Below are 24,123 nucleotides of genomic sequence, written 5' to 3' on the forward strand. Positions count from 1 at the left end.
AGTAATGGCTCAGTGGGTTAAGGATCTGGCATTGTCACAAGCTGTGGCACAGGTCGCAGATGTGGCTTGGATCTGGGGTTGCTGTGGCTGTGGCTGGCAGCTGCAGCTACAATTTGAGCCCTAGCCTGAGAACTTCCATATGCCACAAGTATGGCTGTCAAAAGAATAAAAAAGTTTTTCTGGCTTTTCCCTTAAAATACAAGTGCATAGCTTTCACAATAGAAATGTGCAAACATAACTTAAGATTCCTACATGAAAGAGACTGGGAATCTCTGTAGCCCTAAATCTTTTTTTTTTTTTTTTTTTTTTTGTCTTTTTGCTATTTCTTGGGCCGCTCCCGCGGCATATGGAGGTTCCCAGGCTAGGGGTCCAGTCAGAGCTGTAGCCACTGGCCTACGCCAGAGCCACAGCAACGCAGGATCCGAGCCGCGTCTGCAACCTACACCACAGCTCACGGCAACACCGGATCATTAACCCACTGAGCAAGGGCAGGGACCGAACCCGCAACCTCATGGTTTCCAGTCGGATTCGTTAACCACTGAGCCACGACGGGAACTCCTGTAGCCCTAAATCTTAATGTCTACTTGCCTATGCATTGCTACAGTAAGCTTATAATTCAATTTATTGAGGACTGTGCAAAGAATTAGCTACCTGGGCAGCACCTGGAGACTCTGACTTTTAAATAAAACTAAACCTATTCATCAGTAAAAGGTAAAAGATTTATAAATAATGTTTTTCTATTAGTCTACAGCAAAAACCTGTCAAATCAACTTTCCCCTAGCATTTGTAAATATTATGCACACTAAGGCTTCCACGAATTCATGAGTTTAGAAAATTGCTAATATTAATACTCTAGAAGTTCCCGCTGAGGGTGCAACAAGATTGGTAGGGATCTTGGGAATGCTGGGACACAGGTTTGACCTCTGGCCTGGCACAGCGGCTTAAGGGTTTGGCATTTGCTGCAGCTAAGGCTTAGGTTGCAACTGTGGTTCGGATCTGATCCCTGGCCTGGGAACTCCATATGCTGTGAAATGGCCAAAAATGGGGGAAAAAAAAATACTCTAAGAGAATAATTTTTAAAATAAACTCAGTTGGTTTATGACTGACCTCTATTGTTTGTCATCAAAGTTAATGCAAGTAATAGAACCACTCTATAGTGAAAAACCCCAAACAGAACTCCTGTGGAAGTTGTAAAATGTAAATATATTTTTAAAATTTAACTTACCTAGCAGCCTGAACTGCACTTAACTGAATTCCTTGGTTATCACTTGAAGCATTCTATAAAAAACAAAACAATTTTTGATGCAGATACACAATAATTAGTTAAGTCCAAAAAATACAATGAAGAGAGGGGAAAAAACTCAACTTACTTGAACAATAGCTTCTAGAGAGGTATTTTGCTGGGAAAAAAGTGAGTGAAAACTAAGTTAAAAAGTTGCCTTATAATTCTGTATTTATGTAAAAATCTTTCACTGGTATTTTTAAATTATCAGAATAACAATAACTTACCACTCTATAATCACCATCTATGTCAGAGTCTTCACAGATATCTTCGTGTGGTACATTTCTTCTCTTTAAAAGATGTTCATCTCTTTTATTCTTTAAAAGAAAGCAAGCTTCAGTTAAATTTTAAAAAGCTAAATACTTTCATACAAAGTTTAGGAAATCCTGTGTCTACAAAAAAATACGAAATGCCTTTTTAAATGTAAAATACAAATGCAGAAAATTAAACCAAATTGTGAATTAAACACTTAAGCAACACTAATTTGAGCCCCAAACCCCAAATATATATGTGTGTGTGTGTATATATATATATACACACACACACATATACATATATATATATATACACACACATATACATATACATATATTTTTTGTCTTTTTGTCCTTTTTAGGGCCTCATCTGCAGCATACAGAGGTTTTCCGGCTAGGTGTCCAATTGGAGCTGTAGCCGCTGGCCTACAACAGAGCCACAGCAACACCAGATCTGAGCCACGTCTGCGACCTACACCACAGCTCACAGCAACGCCGGATTCTTAACCCACTGAGTGAGGCCAGGGATTGAACCCACAACTTCATGGTTCCTAGATGGATTCGTTTCTGTTGCACCACGACGGGAACTCCCAAATATTATATTTTTAATGAACCGTAAACTATGTAAAAACAAACTAAAAAACAAAATAATTTAATTAAAAAGATAGTGTACAGTTTAAGCCAGAACCAAACATTCATATTTATTTAAAAGTACTAAACCATTTTATACATCATCTGGGAGCGTCTCTTTATCACCTAAAAATAAAGTCAAAGCAAAAGGTGGGCAATTCAAAATCAGAGAAAAATCTACGTTATCTTATAAAAATCAAGGGCCACGTGAATTTCACTTAAAATGTTTGGGAGAGGGAGTTCCCACTGTGGCGCAATGGAAATGAATCTGACTAGTAACCATGAGGTTTCAGGTTTGATCCCTGGCCTCGCCCAGCAGGTTAAGGATCCAATGTAGCTGTGAGCTGTGGTGTAGGCCGCAGATGCAGCTTGGATTCTGCGTTGCTGTGGCTGTAGTATAGGCCGGCAGCTGTAGCTCCAATTAGACCCCTAGCCTGGGAACCTCCATATGTAGCGGGTGTGGCCCTAAAAAGCAAAATAAATAAATAAATAAATAAAAATAAAAAAATAAACAAAATAAAATGTTTGGGACAAATTAAAAAATATATTCTTAACCAACCTTACTTTAATACTTGAAAAGCTGATGAAATCTCTAAGTATCAAGTTCCTTTTATGGAGCAACTACTACTGTAAATAGAACTATTTAACATAACTATACCTATGACTTACACTTTATACAAATCATTTAAAATTACAAAAGAAAAAAGCCATCTGATTATGTGTTTATCTCTATTTTTGGATAGTGGACAAACAATATTTGCCAACTTCAACAGCCTGTCAAATTTAGACAATCTTTCCATTTTCAAAAGAAAGAGAAATGCTAACTAAGCACTTGAGATTAATGTGTATTTGCTATCTATTTTCTGTATATGCAGTAATGTTGTTAGAACTACACATGGGAAGTACCCAGTATTACTCACCTTCCTTAATTCAACTACAACTTCATTTCGTTGTCTTCTCATGGTCTACAAAAAATTAAAGAAAATTATTTTAAAAAATCTCTCAAATTTCATCACCCAGAGGAAACTGCTATTAACATTTTGATGTATATCTCCTAATCTTTTCTTCTAGTCATATATCTACATGTCACAGTCTACTCATAATAAAGATTATATTACAGATGATTTCCTATCTTCATTTTATATTCACATTCTCTAATACTGAAAATCTTGACATTAATAGATTTACAATACTGGATATATCATAAAATTAAAAAAGAATTATTAATACAAAGGTACAATGAATAAAAGAACCCAGAATCTCACCCCCTATATGAACCACGACAATGAAAATGGAGTACAAGATTAGTAAATTCAACTGCTTAAAAAGGGCAGGCAGAAAGGAAGGAATGTACCTTCCTGCCCATCCTTAGACTCTTTCTCTAAAGATAAACATTGTTAGATTTACTATGATTCTGACATATTTATGTATTTATTCTGTTACCTTATTTTTGTTTATTTCAAGATCTTTAAGATCTTCCATGATGGTATGTGATGATCTATTTCATTTTTTCTAATGTCCATATAATTATTCTATCACATATTGTAACTATCCTATTTTTTAACTTATGTTTTATTCATTTTAAAGTTATCTAACACATGGATACGTGTTCACTACCAGTTCAAACTACAAGCTCTTTATTTTTTTTGTTTTTTTATTTTTTTAAGGGGTGCACCTGCTGCATATGGAAGTTCCCAGGCTAGGGATCGAATCAGAGCTACAGCTGCCAGCCTACACCACAGCCACAGCAATGCGGGATCCAAGCCGTGTCTGCAACCTACACCACAGCTCACTGCAGTGCCAGACGCCTAACCCATTGAGTGAGCCCAGGGATCAAACCTGTATCCTCATGGATACTAGTTAGATTTGTTTCCTCTGCACCACAATAGGTACTCCAGTTCAAGCTCTTTTTATGTCCACCTCACTCTTTCTAATGACTGACTACATATGCCAAGACATATTAAGTGGAAATAGCAAGTCACAAAGTAATACTTGGAATGTCTAGTAAACATCTCAAACTTATATCTGAAACTGAATTTTTGATCTTTAACAAACATATGTTCTATCCCATCTCATAAGGTTCATATGAGAGATGAGATTATGAGTTCTTTTATCATTTGTGCCTTTTTACTTTTATAAGCCTTTTGTTACTGTTTCAAACATTTATGATATATCTAATATTCCAGATCTATTAATAACTTCAAAGAGATTTACAACAAATGGCAATCCATCCTTCCAGTTGCACAGACCAAAAATCTTAGAGCCATCCCTGATTCTTGTTTTCTGTCACATTACACACTCAATTTGTTAGCAAATCCTAATTTGAAGGTCAGTTCAACCTTAAAAAGCTTATCAGAAATCTAACTACATTTCACAACCTCTTCTGCCTCTTCTCTGGTCAAACTCACCATTACCTCTCCTCCAGATACTGCAAATGTCTCCTAATTTATATCCCTTCTTCTACTCCTGCCCTTCATCTTCCTCTCAGTCCATTACTATCACAGCATCCAAAGTAATCCCCACAAGAAATCTTAATTTTTGTGTGCTTCGGACTTCTTGGGCAGCCTGATGAAATCAATGGCCATCTTCTCAGATAGTTTTTATTTTTAAAAATTATTTTTATTTATTTATTTATTTTTGTCTTTTTGACTTTTCTAGGGCCGCTCCTGCAGCACATGGAGGTTCCCAGGCTAGGGGTCTAATCGGAGCTCTAGCTGCCAGCCTATGCCAGAGCCACAGCAACGTGGGATCCAAGCCTCTTCTGCGACCCACACCACAGCTCACGGCAACACCGGATCCTTAACCCACTGAACAAGGCCAGGGATCGAACCCGCAACCTCATGGTTCCTAGTCAGATTTGTTAACCACTGAGCCATGACAGGAACTCCTCAGACAGTTTTTAAATATAGAAACAAAATATGTAAGATTACAAAGAAAACCAATTAAGTTGATATATAGTTGCCAAAAATACGGAAATATGAAAAAACAAATTATATGTCCTTCACTATCACACTAAATAGAATCTAGCAATGGGTCTATGGGTCTAATAACTACTATACTTTCAAAGCAATGATGACCATAAATGGTATTTCATGATGTCTTATAACAATAATGTCATTTTTATTGGTGGTGACAAAGTCACAACTTTAATAACTACTGAGGTTTATTGTCTACATTATTAACTGAAGGAAATACTGTTTTAGTTAGAAGTTGTGAAAACAAAGATGCAATTTTTTCCTACATTCCCAGGCCCCCCTGAATTCTACCCATAGACTCCATGGGAAGAAGGACTCAGTAAAGAACCCCTTTCTAAAAAGTCAGTTAGATCAGGTTACTCTCCTCTTCAAAACCATCCAATGGCTCTTCACTTTAGAGTAAATGCTAGTTATCACAATGACTTCAGTCTTCTCACCTCATCTCCTTCCTAGTTACCACCTCTCAGACCTCAGCTCCTATCATTCTCTCCACTCAGTCTGCAGTAGCCTCACCTAAAAATATCCTCACTAGCTTTGCTATTCCTCCAACACAGTGGAAACTCTCTCTTCAAGGCCTTCTCTAATACACTATACAGCAACTGCTAAGAAGATGATATTTCTATTTAAAATGACAAATAATTACTATGTGTCCATTGTGCTAGGTTCTAGGGATTAAACACTTTCTCTGCTCTAATGGAGTATAGGGTATTGTACACTTTTTAATTTATGGCTACATAATTTACAAGTCACTTTTTATCAATGCATAGTTTTCTTTAAAATTTTAAATAAACTACTAATTTAAGATCTGACAATGTAATTATATACTGTATGAAGCTGGTTTAAATTTTCTTTAGTAAGAAGTTGGGGTTTAGATCAGTAGGGCCTCAGTAAGTCTCACTAGAGAAAAATGTTTAAAGAAAAGTCTAAAGTTAGTCATTCTTATAAAAGGATAAGGAAAATAATATTTTGAGAGTTCCCATTGTGGCTCACTGGTAATGAAACCAAGTATCCTCGAGGATGTGAGTTTGATGCCTGGCCTTGCTCAGTGGATTGGGGATCTGGCATTGCCGTAAGCTGTGGTACATGTACGTTGTGGACGTGGCTCAGATCCCGTGTTGCTGTTGCTATGGTGTAGGCCTCAGCTACAGCTCTGATCTGACCCCTACCCTGGGAACTTCCATATGCCGTGGGTGTGGCCCTAAAAAAAAAAAGATCAAAAAAAACAAAACAAAAAAAAAACTTGTGATTTTATTTCATCCATTTTTACCTAGCAATATTGATATGTAAGTAACATAGCACAAAAAAGCAAAAGATAAAAAAATCATCAGACACAAGATCTTTTCGTGAAGGAATAAGATATATTTTAAAACTGGATTGTAGTAACTCTGAAAATTTACTAAAAATCATTTAATTGTATACCTAAAATGGGTTTTACGCAAAGTAAATTTTATCACAATAAAACAGTTTACACACATAGATCCTCCCAACATGGATTACTAACTACTATTACTATTTAGAGCGTTCTACAAAGCATAACTCAATCACTCAAATATTTATTAATCACTTACTTGCCAAGCACTAGAAATACTAAGATGGACCAGACATAGCATAGTCATGGCCTCAAGGAGGTAGAACCGTTATGACAGAGAAATGTAAGTTAATAAAGTGGTAGTAAGACCTAATATCTAGCAAACACTGAGTGCCAAACACCATTCTAAACAGGTTGATTGATTTTATTCAGTTAAATATATGTAATATGTTATAACATGCATACTGATTTTAATAGCTGAGAAACTATGTAATAAAGATGAAATATAAGCTGAAAATAGCTGAGAAACTATGTAATAAAGATGAAATATAAGCTGAATCTTTTAAGACTGAATGGAAATAGAGTTAGAGACAGGCATTCTAGTTAGAAAATATAGCATATGGGGAGTTCCCATTGTGGCTTAGTGGAAACATATATGACTAGTATCCACGAGGATGCAGGTTCAATCCCTGGCCTCCCTCAGTGGGTTAAGGATCTGGGGTTGCTTTGAGCTAAGGTGTAGGTCACAAACGTGGTTCAGATCCTGAGTTGCTCTGGCTGTGGCTTAGGCCAGCGGCTACAGCTCTGATTCAACCCCTAGCCTGGGAATTTCCATATAAAGTGAGTTACTAGTGTTTTCAACCCAAGTGACCATCACATCTTAAACATACTTGGTAAGTACAACAGTTAACTCAATAAACATAACAAACCAAATGCTAAAAATAAGTAATTATAAAATAGTCTGGGAGTTCCTACTGTGGCACAATGGGATCAGGACCATCTCTGAAGTGCTGGGACACAGGTTCGATCCCCAGTCCTGCACAGTGAGTTAAAGATCTGGCATTGTGGTAGTTGTGGTGCAGGTCACAACTATTGCTCAGATCTGATCCCTGGCCCAAGAACTTCAAATGCTGTGGGGTGACCAAAAAAAGGCTGTTTTCTCACCATTTACCTATTTCATTCTCCTTTCATCTCCACTTGTTCATCTCCAGTAGCTGTAATTACAGTGCTTATTCATGCCTTTGCACCAAATAATATGTCATTAAATTGCATGCGATTAGCATGTAAACTTCAACTTCACATTTATGACAATAAAAAGCTAAATGCTTGCTCAAGCTGTGGATTTAGTTCTTATTGATGGTATTTATTAATAGTAGCAATAGGAGAGAAAAGTTAACTGTTAACAGTTAAGTGTAAGGAATGGCATTACAATAGAGTTTCATATCTAGTCAATATTCAAACAACAGGGAAGTGTGTGTTAAATTCAATGGAAAAGTTAGAAAATAAAGGGAAGAACAGGAAAGAGTTGATTTTCCAAAGTTTTCTATATTCACCTATCTTGTACAAGATATAATACCACATATATAACAGGAGAAAATACATGCATACATATATGTCTCGCCCCAAGATGAGTTACTACTGTTATGATTAAGCTACTCTACTAGTACACCACTGTTAGTCTCAGTTCTACCTTTAACTGATGCAATCTTAGGCAAGTAACCATGTTTATGGGCATGAATTTCTTCATTTGTAAAGTGAGGGGATTCTAACATCTTTTATGCGTCAAAAATTTTATCAATTTTATCATCTTCAAAAAACAATGTCACATAAAAAAGGGTATGTGTATACGTATAATTGAATCACTTTATTGTACAATAGAAATTCTCACATTGTAAATCCACTACACTTAAATAAAACTTAAAAAAAAAATCTATCTATATATAGATAGATTTTTGCTTCTTAGGGCTGCACCCATGGCATATGGAGGTTCCCAGGCTAGGGGTCTGATTAAAGCTGTAGCTGCCGACCTACACCACAGTCACAGCAACGTGGGATCCGAGCTGTGTCTGTGACCTACACCACAACTCATGGCAACGCCAGATCCTTGACCCAATGAGCAAGGCCAGGGACTGAACCTGCAACCTCATGGTTCCTAGTCAGATTTGTATCTGCTGTGCCATGACAGAAACTCCTTAAAAAAATATTTAATTGCCACCTGTACAAGTTAGTACACATGGCAATAACTTCTAGGCTAAGAATCCTAAAAAAGCCACCCCTCAAAATTGTAAACAATGAAGAGATATTTTGTGGCTTTGGTTTAATTCCTCTGTGTTTTCACATTTTGCACTTTGCCTTAAATTACATGCAAATGCTAAAATGACATGGAACTCATGAAGCTTTCAATAGCTAGATTTGGTAACAGAGACTATCACCAAACAAATGAACTCTGTGTGTATATGTGTCTATGCATGTATGTTTGCTGGAGGAGGTGTTTAGTAAGACACATAAAACCAACCATCTCAGAGAAGACAAATGCTGCAAAGTAAACTTCCATAATCGGTTATAGACAGTGATTAAGGACCAACACAGAGAAACCTGTTATACTAAACAAACACATATTTGAGTTTTATATGAGGAAAAGGGAAGATACCCCTTCTCTTTTAGAATGAGACTGATCAAATCCTGGTAATAATGATCATTCTCTTCAAAGGTTTTGAGTACTTTTGAGAAGAAATACAATTTCAGGAACTGAAGAAAACTCAACCCATGGGAAAGACACTGGGAAAAATGAAGAACATGAAACAAAATGAGATTCCACCAAGTTAAGGAAGTCAACAGAATCCAAGCTTTACACCACTGAAGAAATCTGCTATCTCTGCTCATCTGGTATGTTCTTATATAAGAAAACCAACTATTTTCTTCTATTTCCAAAACAGTATCATTAAAACAAAATATGAAAAGCAAGAGGTTAAGGAATATTTTCCTTGTGTGTTATACATATATATTAATGCACATAATTCAAATTCATGACTTTTGTTACAGAAAAATCTACACAAATAGCATCATAGAATTTTGTAACTGGAAAAAAATAGAAATCATTTAAACCATCTCATTTTACACAGTGACTTGTCTGAGAATAGCATGGCTCAGATTATCCCGGCCCTAGTCCAATGTTCTTTATACTAGACCATACTAGTTTTTCATTCTAAGTCTGCTTCTGTCACTTATCTCTTCAAATAAACTACTTTCCCTTCTTTTTCCTCAGTATTTATTTTCAAAATATTAATTTTTCTTTGTGAACTTATGTTTAAAGACTTTTCAATGGTAGTAGAAAAATCTTCATTAAAAGGCAAATAAACTGAATTACTTTACTAAAACAACCTTTGAGAAGCATCAACTCTAATTATGTTCACATACTAAACAGATGTGTACATCACAGAAAGTCAGTCATTCAGCCAGTAAAGGTTTACTGATCACTATATACCACAAACTGTTCTCAGTGTTAAGGACACAGCAGCGAACAAAGGACAAAAATCTTTGTCTTCATGGAGTTTACATTTGAGTGTAGGGAAAGACAATACATAAAACTAAAATACATAGTATATTAGATAGTGACAAATATTAAAGAGAGAAAAATATAAAGCCAAGAAGGGGGATGTAAAGACTTTAAGAGGAATGAGCAAGCCATGTGGGTAATCTGGCAGAAAGTATTCAAGGCAGAGGAATCAGCAAGTAAAAAAGGACTACTAGATATGAAAGAAAAGGAAAGACAAAGATTCCAAGTGGCTGACACAGAACGAACAAAAGAGGAGTAAGAAATGAATGGCCACTATAAAGATTTTGGCATTTACTCTTAGTGAGACAGAAAGCCACTGAAGGGTTTTGTGCAAAGGAGACATACTCTAATTTAAAATAGGATCATTCCAGCTGCTATGTTGCAAATATACTGTAACTGTAGTAATTCAAGTAAGAAATAAGAGTTTGGAGCAGAATGACAGCAGTGGAGATCATGAGATGTGGATTCTGGAGATACATGTATGTACGTGTGTGTATACTTTTTAGCACCACACCTGTAGCATTTGGAAGTTCCCAAACTGGGGTCCAATCAGAGCTGCAGCTGCCAGCCTACACCACAGCAACAGCAACAGCAACACCAGATCTGAGCCACATCTGCAACAGACACTGTAGCTCATGGCAATGCTGGATCCTTAACCCACTGAGCCACAACAGGAACTCGAGACTCTGGATACATATTGAAGACTGAATCTACAAAATTTGCTAACGGACTGGATAGGATTGTGGAAGAGAGGAGACAATGAAGACTTGAAGGTTTTTAGCTCAAGTAACTGAAAGATGGAACTACCATTCACTGAGACAGGGAAGACTGAATGATTATAAGGTTTGGGGAGTAATATCACTTTTGAACATGCTATGTTTAGTATGCTTATAATGAATCAAAATGAGATGTCAAGCAGTTGGCTGAACTTAGGATTCAAGGAAGAGGTTAGGACTAAAAATATCAACTTAGAAAGCTGGCTGTGTATAAACTGTATTTAACACCAAGCTGGCTGTGTACAAATTGTATTTAACACCAAGTGATCTGATAAGATTATTTATGGAGTGAGCATAACTTTAGGCACTCCAAAAATTAAGAGGTAGAAGACCAAGAAGGATAGTCAATGAGAAAGAAGGAAACAGGAATCTGTGCAAATCTGGATTCAAGTAAAAAAACCATTATTTTCCAGGGAAGCATACATAATTAACTATGTCAAATGGTACTGATAGGTCAAATAAGATGAGGACTGAAACCATCAGATTACTGCACATTTATTTTATAAAGTAATTTAATATGGCTCATCATAACAGAAACAATATGCCACCCCCATCCCCATCCCCATCTACTATGAATTCTGGTGTTTCTGTTACCATTTATTCTCATTCCTGGACACTTAAAAAGCTGAAAAATAACTACTCAAGACTCGAAACTTCTAACCCACATCTCATTTACTGTGCTACAGTACTGTACCTGAGTAAGTTACAGAACTAAAGGTAAGCTCTGGTATCTATAAAATGCAAATTTCTCCAAAGGAAAACAAAATCCACTCTTTGGCCCTTTTTTGTTCTCTTAAGTCATTCTGCAGGCCATCTATGTCTGACTGGGTTGTACTATTTCCAGAACAAGACTTTGCCTGAATTTGTGTAAATTAGCCATAGTGATTCCCCCTCTATCAATGTAGTCAATGAAGCAGACTATACTTTAACATAAATATTCCCAAATTAACTACTTCTATGAGAATGAACTTTAAAAAAACTTTCAACCATGACATGTTAATACACACAAAAAAACAGAAAATCATAACAGACGTTCATGTATTAAGAGCCACTATTTTGTACTATTTGCTCTATTTTTTACAGAAATAAAAATTTCAGGGAGTTCTCTTGTAGCGCAGGGGTTAAGGATCCAGTGTCACTTCAGCGGCTTGGGTCGCTGCTATAGTGCAGGTTCAATCCCTAGCCTGGGAACTTCTGCATGTTGTGGGTGCAGCCAAAACCACAACAAAACAAAAAACAAAAAAACCAAAGTGTTATAGATACTGCTAAAATCTCACTCCAACTTCAACTTCTCCCTTTTTGCCTACACAGAAGCAATCATTTTTCTGAATTCTCATAGGTGTTTTGACTGTATATCAACACATCTGTAACAGCTTTACATTTAACATTTTAATATGAATATCATGCCATGAATAGCTTTTTAAAAATAAACTTTAGTTTTAAGTCCAGAGAAAAACTGAAAAGTACAGAGTTCTCATATATTCTCTGCCTCTCCTCCACTATCAACAACCTGTTCCAGGGTAGTAACTTTGTTACATATGATGAACCTATGATACAACCTTGTTACCCTGAAGTCCATAGTTTACCCTAGGGTACATTCTACAGGCTTTGAGAAATGTAAAATACCAGGTATTTACTATTATTGTAGTATGATACAAATTGGTTCCACAGTCCTAAAAATCCTCTATACCCTGCCTATATTCTTAGAAACTACTGATCTTCTTACTGTCTTTAGTTTTACCCTTTCCAGAATGTCACTGAGTTGGAATCATACAGTAAGCAGCCTTTTTAGAGTGGCACCTTTCATTTAATGGTATATATTTAAGTTTCTTCCATGTCTTTTCATAGCTTTAGAACATTTCTTCTTAGTGCTGCATAATATTCCATTGTCTGAATGTATCACAACTTACTAATTTTCACTTGCATAAACACCAAAAGTATGATTAATGAACTGTATGGTAAGACTATGTTCAGTTTTATAAGAAACCTTGCCAAACTGTCTTTCAATGTGGCTGTACAAATTTGTATTCCCATCAGCAATGAATGAGAGCTCCTACAGCTCCACATCCGCACTAATATTTGTTGCCAAGTAATTTTTTTTTTCTTTCAAATTGTGGTAAAGGACATGATATAAAATGTATTATCTTAACCATTTTTAACTCAAATTTGTATTGAAAATGTAAAATTTACCCATCTTCATAATTTTCAGGTGGAGAGTTCAGTAGTGCTAAAAGTGCATTCACGTTTTGTGCATCCAACACCCAAACCTTTTCATCTTGACAAATTAAAACTCTGTACCCATTAAGCAAATCCCAATTTCCCTCTTTCCCTAGCAACCATCAAGCTATTTTCAGTTTTTATGAATTTCACTATTCTAGGTATCTAATCTAAGTGGAATTGTTTGCTCTTTGCTTTTTTTTTTTTTTTTTGGTCTCACCCACAGAAGGCAGAAATTCCCAGGCTAGAGACTGAACCCAAGCCACAGCAGTGACAATATCAAATCCTTAATCACTAGGCAACCAAGGAACTCCTGGTGACTTAGCATAATGGCCTCAAGGATCATTCACGTCGTAACATGTACCAAAACTTCCTTTCTTCTTAGGTCAGAATAACATTCCATTGTATGTATATATCATATTTTATTTGTCCATTTACCCATGAAGGGCACTTGGTTTGCTTCCACCTTCTCACTATGGTAAATGCTGCTATGTTAAGTGTACAAATATCTCTTTCAAGTCCCTTGCAATTCCTCTGGGTATACTCCGGAGTGGAAGTGCTGGGTCATACGGTAATCCTATTTTTAATTTTTTTTTTGAGGAAACATCGTATTTTTCATAGTGGCTGCATCACTGTGCATTCTCATCAGCAGTGTACAAGGTTACCAATTTCTCCACATCTTCATCAATGCTTCTTATTTTCTGTCATTTTTGTTTTCATTTAAGTAGTCATTCTAATGGGTATGAGGTAGTATCCCACTGTGATTTTGATCTGCATTTCCTCAATGACTAGCAATGATGAGCACCTTTTTATATGTTTTTGGCTGTTTGCATACCTTTTGTAAAGAAATGTTTATTCAAATTCTTCTCCCATTTTAAAATAGAGGGGTTTTGGGAGGTTTGAGTTGTAGGCTTCTTTATATATTCTGGTTAATAACCACGTATCAGATCTGTAAACATTTTTTTCTATTTTATCAGCTGCCTTTTCACTATGCTGACTGGGTTTTTTTGATGTACAGAAGTCTTAAAAGTTTGATGTAGCCCAATTTATCTATTTTTTCTTTTGTTACCTGTGCCTTTGGTGTCATATCCAAGAAATCACTGCCAAATCCAATGTCATGAAGCTTCTGTCCTATGTCTCCTTCTAAGAGTTTTATTGTTTTAGGTCTTATTAGGCCCTGCCTGGATCCACTCTGAGTAAATTTTTCTGGTGTGAGGTTGGGGTCCAACTTCATTCTTTTGCTCATGGATATCAAATTTTCCCTGCACCATTTATTGAAAAGACTGTCCTTTTCCCACTGAATGGTCTTGGCACCCTCATCAAAAATCATAAGCCCAAAGGAATTTCCTGATGGCTCAGGAGCTTAAGGAGCTGGCATTGTCACTGCTGTGGAGCAGGCTGGATCTCTGGCCTCGGAATTTCTACATGCCATGGGCATGGCCAAAAGAGCAAAAACAAACAAAAAAACCAAAACAAACCAAATCATGTGCCCACACATGCCCATTTATTTCTGGCTCCCAATTCTATTCCATTGGTCTATATGTACGACTTTATGCAAATACCACATTTGTTATTTAAATTTTTTTTTTTTCTTTTTTGGACACCTCATGGCATATGGAGTTCCCAGGCCAGGGATCCCATTATGCCAGGCTGGGGATCAAACCGTATCCCAGAGCTCCAGACATGCTGCTGATTCCACTGTGCTACAGTGGGAACTCCCAAATACCACAGTTTTGATTACTGTAGCTTTGAAAGAAGTTTTAAAATTGGGAAGTATGAGCCCCCCAACTTTATCTTCTTTTTCAAGATTACTTTTGGCTATTTAGGATCCATTGAGATTCCACATAAATTTTAAGATGGATTTTTTTTTAATTTCTACAAATAACACCATTGGGATTTTGACAGAAATTGCATTAAATATGTATATCATTTGGACAGTATTGACATTTAACAATAAAAAAAAATCCTCCAATCCATAAAACACAGTATATCTTTCCATTTATTTGTACCCTCTTTAATTTCTTCTTCTTTTTTTTAATAGCTGCACCAGCCATACATGAAGTTCCTGAGGCAGGGATCAAATCTGAGCCACAGTTACAACCTATGCCACAGCTGCAGCAATCCTGGATCCTTAATCCACTGTGCCAGGCCAGGGATCAAACCCAAAGTCAGCAGTGAACCAAGATGCTGCAGGCAGATTCTTAACCCACTGTACTACAGTAGGAACTACTGTCCTCTTCAATTTCTTTCAGCCACATTTTAGAGTCTTCAGTGTAAACATCTTTCTCCTCATTGGTTAGTTTTATTCCTAAGTATTTTATTCTTTCTGATGCTACTGTAAATGGGTAGGCCTCTCAATTTCCTTTTCAGGTGGTTCCTCATTAATGTACAGTGATTTTATATCCCATAACTTTGCTTAATCATTTATTACTTCTAATAGTTTTTTGGTGGATATCTATATATAAGATCCTGCAATCTGCAAACATATAATTTTGTTTTATCCTTTCCAATTTGGGTGCCTTTTGTTTATTTTTCTTGCCTAACTGCTCTGGTAGAACTTTCAGTACTATGTTGAACAGACATGGTAAATGTGAGCATTCCTGTCTTGTTCCTTTATCTTACAGGGAGAGCTTTCAGTCTTTCACCACTGAGTATGACGTCTGCTGGAGCCTCATATTTGTTCTTTATTATACTGAGGTAGTTCCCTTCTATACTTATTCTTAATTATTCTTAATTTTATTAAGTGCCTTTTCATATCAATTAAGATCATATAATTTTGTCCTGTTAATGTGGTTTATTACACTCATTAATTTTCATATATTGAACCATGCTTTCATTCCAGGAATAAATCCCACCTGGTCATGGTATATAATTCCTTTACTCTACTGTTGATTTCAGTTTGCTAATATCTTGTTGAGGATTTCTGAAACATTATTCATCAGGAATACCAGTCTATAGTTTTCTTGCAGTGCCTTGTCTGGTTTTGGTACCAGGATGATACTAGTCTCATAGAATGAGTCTGGAAATATTCTCTTTTCTTCAGTCTCTTGGAAGAGTTTGAGGGGGACTGGTATTAATTCTTCTTTAAATGTTTGGTAGAATGCACCAGTGAAGCCATCTAGTCCTGGGCTTTTCTTTGTTTGGAGATTTATGATTTACTGCTTCAATCTCTTCATTAGTTACAGGTCTCTTCAGGTTTTCTATTTGTTTATGACTCACTGTTGTTGGTTGTGAGCTTCTAAGAATTTACCCATTTCATCTAAGTTTTCTGATTTGTTGGTGTATGACTCAAATGTACCTTTTTGCAACACTCTTTTCTCTATAAAACACATAACAAGTAAAGACATTATCTTACATGAGGAAACACCAAAATATGGGTACATAAATAAGAGTTCAATAAAGGAATGATCAGTATGAACTGGTGTGAATAGGAAAAACTCAACTGAAGCCTGAATGCTGAAGTTCAGCCTGGAAATAAAAATAAGAAATGGCAAGGTAAAAGGGAAGACTTTAGGGACCTAATAAAACCACAGACACAAAAGCACAACTGAATGTTAAAGGCGAGGTGGGTTCACCTGTCTGAAGTGAGAGGAAAGTCTGAGATAGAGTTATATGGAGGGAGGAGTTATAAACTAGAAAATTAAGTATTTGGTCAGATATTTTGTGTTTGCCTTTTCACTAGCATTTATGCAACACTCAAATATCTGCTATACTGAACCAAGAGCCTGAAAATATCTTACTTATTACTGGTTCTTATCCAGGGTGATTTTGCCACTCAGGGGACACTTGGCAATTTCTGGAGACAATTTTGGTTGTTACAACTTAGGAGAGGCATGCTACTGGCATCATATGGGACAAGGCATGAAACACTGCTAAACATCCTACAATGCACAGGGAAGCTTCCCACAAAAAAGAATTTTACTTGCCCCAAGATGTCAATAGCGCTAAGGTTAAGAAACTTTGTTGTAGTCTACTATGAGTTATTCTCATGAGAACTCAAATTAAGTCCAAATATATTTGAAAAAGGAAACATTCCAAAAGATTAAAAGCAGTAAGATAATGGGGGATTATTTTATTTTTCCATTTTTATAAAAAATTTCTACAATTACCATGCCTTTACCATTTCAAGAGAAAAAATTTACTTTCAGGGAGTTAATAGTCTGTTGGGAGAAATTAACATAGAATAAATATGCTAACATGGACTTCTCCTGTGGTGCAGTATGCTGAGGATCTGGTGGTGACACTGCAGAGGCTCTGGCTGCTGCTGTGGCACAGGTTTGATACCTGCCCCGGGAATTTCCACATGCTGCAGGAATAGCTAAAAAAAAAAAAAAAAAAAAAAAAAAAAGCTAACAGGTTATGATAATAAGTGTTCTTAAGAAAAACAACAGGGAGATTTAACTTTCAATTAGTTTTTTTAGGGGTGGTCTAAGTAAATGATACTGAAGAGTCAAAAGTTGAGAAATAATCAGATGAAAGAAAAGGGATGAAGGCAATGGGAGGGGTGAGAGTGTTCTGACAGAGAAGCATGTGTGAAAGGCCGAGAAAGAAGAGAGGGCTATTATATGTTAGAGGAATGAAAAGATGAATGAGAATACAACAAAAGGAGTTAATAAAGTGAGAGAGGTAGGAGAAGTAGACAGGGACCAGATTTGGCAAGGACTTGAAGATCTCAATAACGACTTTGCTAAATGTGGTGGGCTGAATCTGAAGCAGAGAGGCATGATCTGACTTCCTTTTTTGTGGGGGGGAGGGATACCCATGGCATATGGAAGTTCCCAGGCTAGGGACAGAATCTGAGCTGAAGCTGCAGCTTACACCACAGCTATGGCAATGCAGGATCCTTAACCACCGTGCCAGGTCAGGGATTGAACCTATGCCACCTCAGAGACAACACTAGATCCTTGACCCCCTGCACCACAACAGTAACTCCTGATTTACTTATTTTTAAAAAAATAACTATGCTGGTTATTTTATGAGATAGGGAAGGGCAACAGCAGAAATAAGGCAACCAAAGGAGATGAGTTAATAATGAAGTAATAATGATTTGCCCCAGATTTTAACAATGAGTAGAGAGTTAACAGAAAAGTAAGAATGGAGTGACATTAGCCAAACAATGTCATACTTATAACCTTATCTAAGAGAAACTTTTCTTTTCAGGGATGTTGTTGCAGAAGCCAACAAAGAATGTTCCTTACCATGTGACACCCTCCTCTTCCCCACACCACAGCTGACTGGTGGTGGGGGTCAAACAGGAAAAGCTAATCAATAAACAAGCCAGTAGTAAAAACAATCTGTCTCAGTCTGGACAAAGCTTATTAGCTTCAAGCTGATTGTCTCAGCAATTTAACAAAAATTACAATTGATCATTTAACAAAAATTACATAAAGACTAAGAAAGTCAGTATCTAGGAAAAGTAAAACTTAGTAGCTGAATTAGCAGCTGGCAGAGCAAAAATCCATAAATTCCTACCACCAAGATACTCCTAATCTGAAATATCTTGGATAATGTGAAAACTAGTTTCTTTCTTTTTTTTTTTTTTTTTTGTCTTTTTTGTCTTTTGTTGTTGTTGTTGTTGCTATTTCTTGGGCCACTCCCGCGGCATATGGAGGTTCCCAGGCTAGGGGTTGAATCAGAGCTGTAGCCACTGGCCTACGCCAGAGCCACAGCAACGCGGGATCCGAGCCGTGTCTGCAACCTACACCACAGCTCACGGCAACGCCGGATCGTTAACCCACTGAGCAAGGGCAGGGACTGAACCCGCAACCTCATGGTTCCTAGTCGGATTCGTTAACCACTGCGCCACGACGGGAACTCCGAAAACTAGTTTCTTAATTTTCCTAACACCCCACTCTTACATGACATGGTCTAAAATAGGGGTGTTCCTTACATTCTTAAACTCTTAATCAAAACAAGTATCCATTAAACTGGACTTTTTTTTGTCTTTTTAGGGCTGCACCCATGGCATATGGAGGTCCCCAGGCCAGGGGTCAAATTGGAGCTGCAGCCACTGGCTTATGCCACAGCCACAGCTAGGTGGGATCCAAGCCACATCTTCAACCTACACCACAGCTCATGGCAACGCTGGATCCTTAACCCACTGAGCAACACCAGGGATTGAACCCACATCCTCATGGATACTAGTTGGGTTCATTAACCACTGAGCCATGATGGGAACTCCAAATTGGGATTTATTTTATTATTATTATTATTTTTTTCCAAGTCACATCTGTGACCTATGCAGCAGCTTGTGGTAATGCCAGATCCTTAACCCACTGTGCAAGGCCAGGGATCAAACCTGCATCCTCATGAATATTAGTTGGGTTCTTAACCCACTGAGCCACAATAGAACTCCTTTTTGTTTTGTTTTGTTTTTTGTGTTTTAGGGCTGCTCTGGAGGCATATGGAGGCCCAGGCGAGGGGTCGAACAGGAGCTACAGCTGCCGGCCTACACCACAGCCACAGCAATGCCAGATCCAAGCTGCATCTGCAAATTACACCTCAGCTCACCGCAACACCAGATCCTTAACCCACTGAGCGAGGCCAGGAATCGAACCTGCAACCTCATGGTTCCTAGTCGGATTCGTTTCCACTGCGCCATGATGGGAACTCCTAGAACTCCTATACAGTCCTTTTTTAATTCTTTTCCATTATGATCTATTCCAAGAGACTGGATATAGTTCCCAGTGCTATACAGTAGGACCTCACTGCCCACCCATTCTAAATCTAATAGTTGGTATCTAGTAACTCCAGACTCCCAGTCCATCCCACTCCCTGCACCCCACCCCCACCCCCTGGGCAACCATAAGTCTGTTCTCTATGTCTGTAAGCCTGTTTCTGTAAAAAGCAGTAATTTTATATTATATATTCAAATATGCTATGAACCAAACTTTAACAATCAAAGATTACTCACACATTAACTCTTTCACCCTCTCCTGGGATTTCCATTTAAGTGAGTATTATCCTTGTATGGAAACCAAGACAATTTTAGATACACTGTTACCATTAGCTACTATCTATCTGAATATATCACACTTTTCATGATATGGTACAAACAAAACTAAAAGGAAAAATAAACTAAATGCTAAACACTGTAAATCTGCGACTTTCACTTAGGATGCCTAAAGTAAACTCTGTGCATTCAGCCAAACAGGCTGAATCCTGCATCAGTGACAGGCCAGGCTGGATTCTAGGAAGTCGTTAAGGTTCCACCCCTCAAACCATAGTGGCTCACAGAGATCAGAGATGGTTTCAGCTGCGTGGTTCAAATCCTAACTCCAACCACTCATGGGATTAAGAACTAGAGCTACCCCAACAGAGATTCTCATGCCAAGTGAAGTCAGTCAAAGAAGGACAAATCCCATATGCTATCACTTGTATGTGGAATCTTAAAAAACACAATGCTAATGGACTTATTTACAAAACAGAAACAGACCCTCACAGACAGAAAACAAATTTACAGTTACCAAAGGGAGAAGGGGTGGGAAGGGATACTTAGGAGTTTGGGATTAACAGATACAAACTACCATAAATAAAATAGATAAACAACAAGGACCCCAGGTACAGCACAGAGAACCATACTCAATATCTTGTAATAACCTATAATGGACAATAATCTGAAAAAACATACATAAGTATATATAAGTATATAAACAGCTGATCACTTTGCTGTATACTTGAAACCAGTGCAAGACTGTGAATCAACTCTGTCATTTAAAAAAGACCCAGAGCTATCCACATCATCTCACTAAAATCGATTTTCCTCATTTTTAAAACGTAAATAATGACATGATAATGTCTACCTCCTGAAGAGGTTCTCAGAATGGTAAAATCATCATTAGGCACTGAGCGCAGTGCCCCATCCACAATTTCACTAGCAGGACCTGCTGCTTGAGGCCCCTCACCCACAACCCACGAGTATCACACAAAGGACCAGCAGGAAACTGGAAGCCCTCAGGGCTCGCATCCGGGGCGGTGCCAGCTGCCACCCCAAGGCAAGTTGGTCTTTGCCTCTTCCACCCTGACCCCTCTGCCTCCCTTCAGCCCAGATTTCCCAAAAGTACCTCTTCCACAGGAAACAAAGTGTGATACACCACTACCCTACCCTACCTCTGCCTTTCTACTGCTCCCCTCAGACAGACAGTCTTTCCTCATTCTGCACAACCTGGCCAGACTCAGTGCTCCACAGGGTGTGCTGAGTAAGTGGGGCGGGGGGTGGGAGGTGGCATGGAGGTGGGGAAGGGCCAGAGAGAGGGAAGAAGGGGAAGGAGGGTGAAGGGGGCAGGGTGGAGAAGAAGGAAGGAAGAAACAAGGAAGGAAAGATGGGGGAGGAAGGGAGCCCAAACAAGGATTTTAATTTTACAGAAACTGAGGCTAAAAAAACTATTATAAAGCTTTCCTAATGGCATATAGCTAATGAGATGCAATCCTAGATTTTATTCTAAAGTCAAGCTTTCCTACAAATCTCAAGGGAAGAGTTACCGGATGACAAACACTTAGGACAAACGCTTCAAATATGAAGAGTACTATCTATTATAAATTTGAGTCTAGGAAAGATGAGGGAACTATACTATAATACTAGCTCACAGAGGTTGATTATCCCCACAGATCAGTTTAGTGCAGGAATCTGAGAAATCCTGACATGCTAGAATGTAAAACCATGAGAATGGGAATTTAGCTGGTGTTCTCCATGCTTACAACAGAAGCTCAGACACATAAACAATAAAAATGTGCTGAACAAATGAATTCGATATAGGGAAAGGTAGATGAAGAAGTGAGAAAAAGAGCTGCCAAGAGTTCACCTGTGACCCTTAGGTAGTAGAAAGTTGCCACAATTCCTACTTATTTCTCTTAATTAAGCTTTGTGGTTGAGTTTTTTTTAAATACATAATTTTATTTAGATATAATTCATATATGACTCACTCATTTTAAGTGTACATTTCAGCAGTTTTTAGTATATTCACAAAGTTGCAATCAATCACCACCATCTAACTCCAGATTATTTTCTTCACTACAAAAAGCCCCATACCATTAGCAGTCATTTTCCCATTGCTCCCCTTTCCCCGGTTTTGGCAACCACTAATCAATCCTGTCCCTTTGAATTTGCCTATCCTGAACATTTCATATAAGTGGATAGCAGAATACGTGATCTTTTGTAATGGGCATCTTTCAGGTAGCATATGTTTTCATAATGTTACTACATGTAGTAACATGTAGCTGTACTTCATTCCTTTTTATCACAGAACAATATTCCAGTGTATACACATACCACATTTTGTTTATTAATTCATCAGTTGGTGGATATCTGGATTATTTCCATGTTTTGCCTATTATACATAATGCTACCATGAACATTTGTGTACAAGTTTTTGTGTAGACATTTGTTTTCAATCCTCTTGGGTTTATACCCAGAGGTGGAACTGCTGGGTCACATGTTAAATGTTTACCTTTTTGAGGAAATGCCAAACTGCAACCCAGAGTGGATCTGCCCTTTACATTCCCATCAGCCATGTATGGCAGTTCCACTCTCCACATCCTCAACAACACCTCTTATTGTCTGTCTTTTTGCTTACAGTTATACTAGTAGGTGTGAAGTGGCACCTCATTATGGTTTTGAGCTTAATGACTTATAATGCTGATTGTATTTTTTTATGGGTCCTAAACAAGCTTTATCATCATTTAAAGATAACATTGTTACTGTTTTAAAGCTGAACAAAAGGGAATTGGGAAAAAGTATCCAAGACATTAAGAAATACGAACACTCTAAGATGTTTGAGGCAATAGTAGATCAACAATGAGCTCAATTCTGTAGATATACTGTGAACACCTCCATATAACAGCCAAAGGCAAAAAAGAAACTATTCTATATCTGTATTAGATACCAGTATTTTATAATTTTGCCTTCAACAGGCTTTTCCTTCCTTTCTTCTTACTCTAACAGACAGACTCTAGTCTTTGGCAAACCTATGGCTTAAAGTGGAGTACCAACACCCTTCCCCTTCAAACACAGGCACTCACATACACAACCGGACACCTGGCACATGACCTTGTGCTGGCCAATCACAAAGCCATAATCCTTCCCCCACAGTGATTAATTCAGTTATAAACATACAATCAAATCTTGCTCAGAGTCCTTCCCTAGACTTTCAGTAGAATTCTACCATTACGCATAAATTAATTTGAGCTAGGTTTCTGCTCCCTAAAACACAACTACATAATATAAAAAAATCAGCTCTTTCAGCCTGAAGCTATTAGGCTTAACTTTTTTTAGAGCCCCACCTGCACACAGCATATGGAAGTTCCCAGGATAGGGGTCGAATCAGAGATACAGATGCCGACCTACACCACATGCGCTCGGGATCCAAGCTGTGTCTGTGACCTACAAACACCACAGCTCACAGCAATGCCAGATCCTTAGCCCACTGAGTGAGGCCAGGGATCGAACCTGCATCCTCAAAGATCCTAGTCAGGTTCATTAACCACTGAGTCACGAAGGGAACTCCCAGACTTAACTTTTAATATCAATATCATGGAAAAGAGTTTATAGCATTTAAAGCCACTATTCAAAAGAAAGCCAGAGAATGTGGCATTTCACATTTACTAAAAAATCAAGAATAATGTAACAATTATTACAGAAACCTGAGACTTTATTTTGCCTTTTTTCCTGGACCTGTAACAACTCAAAGTGGCTAAAGAGGACCAAGAGAATAGGCAGGATTGGTGGCAAATAGGATTGGGTCATTTAGCACAATCAGGTAGAGACTAGATGTAGGGCTACAACTACTACAATTAATTTTATGTAGCACTTACTGTAAGGAGCCACAAAGACATGCTGTAAAAACTAAAACAAATACTAAAATCAGTACTGGAGAGAAAAGATCAAAATAGTGGAGGAGTAAGATGTGGTGCTCACCTTTTCCCAAAAACACATCAAAAAGAAACCCACCTATATGTAGAACGATCTGCACAGAACACCTACTGAATGCTGGCAGAAAGGGCAATAAGCCCTCCACATAACTGGATATGGGTAGGGAAGAAAAAAGAGAGCGAGAGAGAGAGAGAAGCAATCAGGACCAGACTATCACTTGTGAGAGGGAACTGTTAAAAAGGAAAGGAACCCACGCC

General features: G+C 37.7%; 1 protein-coding gene across 2 annotated transcripts in view; it reads right to left on the minus strand.

Annotated features, from left to right (window-relative positions):
* The window catches only part of KPNA4 (karyopherin subunit alpha 4), a 68,064-nt gene that overhangs the window by 28,715 nt on the left and 15,226 nt on the right, over positions 1 to 24,123 (minus strand). For both annotated transcript variants that reach the window (XM_021069735.2, XM_021069736.2), the window contains 4 exons: positions 3,087 to 3,131; positions 1,510 to 1,599; positions 1,371 to 1,400; positions 1,226 to 1,278 (listed from right to left, as the gene is read on the minus strand). In XM_021069735.2, the coding sequence (XP_020925394.1) occupies positions 1,226 to 1,278; positions 1,371 to 1,400; positions 1,510 to 1,599; positions 3,087 to 3,131 (218 nt within the window). The remainder of the gene's footprint in view (positions 1 to 1,225; positions 1,279 to 1,370; positions 1,401 to 1,509; positions 1,600 to 3,086; positions 3,132 to 24,123) is intronic.

This window comes from Sus scrofa, chromosome 13 (genome assembly GCF_054392235.1).
Source record: "Sus scrofa isolate SSC_HxYL_T2T_F1_AM1 chromosome 13, Sscrofa_HxYL_maternal_Yorkshire_Landrace_v2.0, whole genome shotgun sequence".
In the NCBI taxonomy this organism is placed as follows: domain Eukaryota; kingdom Metazoa; phylum Chordata; class Mammalia; order Artiodactyla; family Suidae; genus Sus; species Sus scrofa.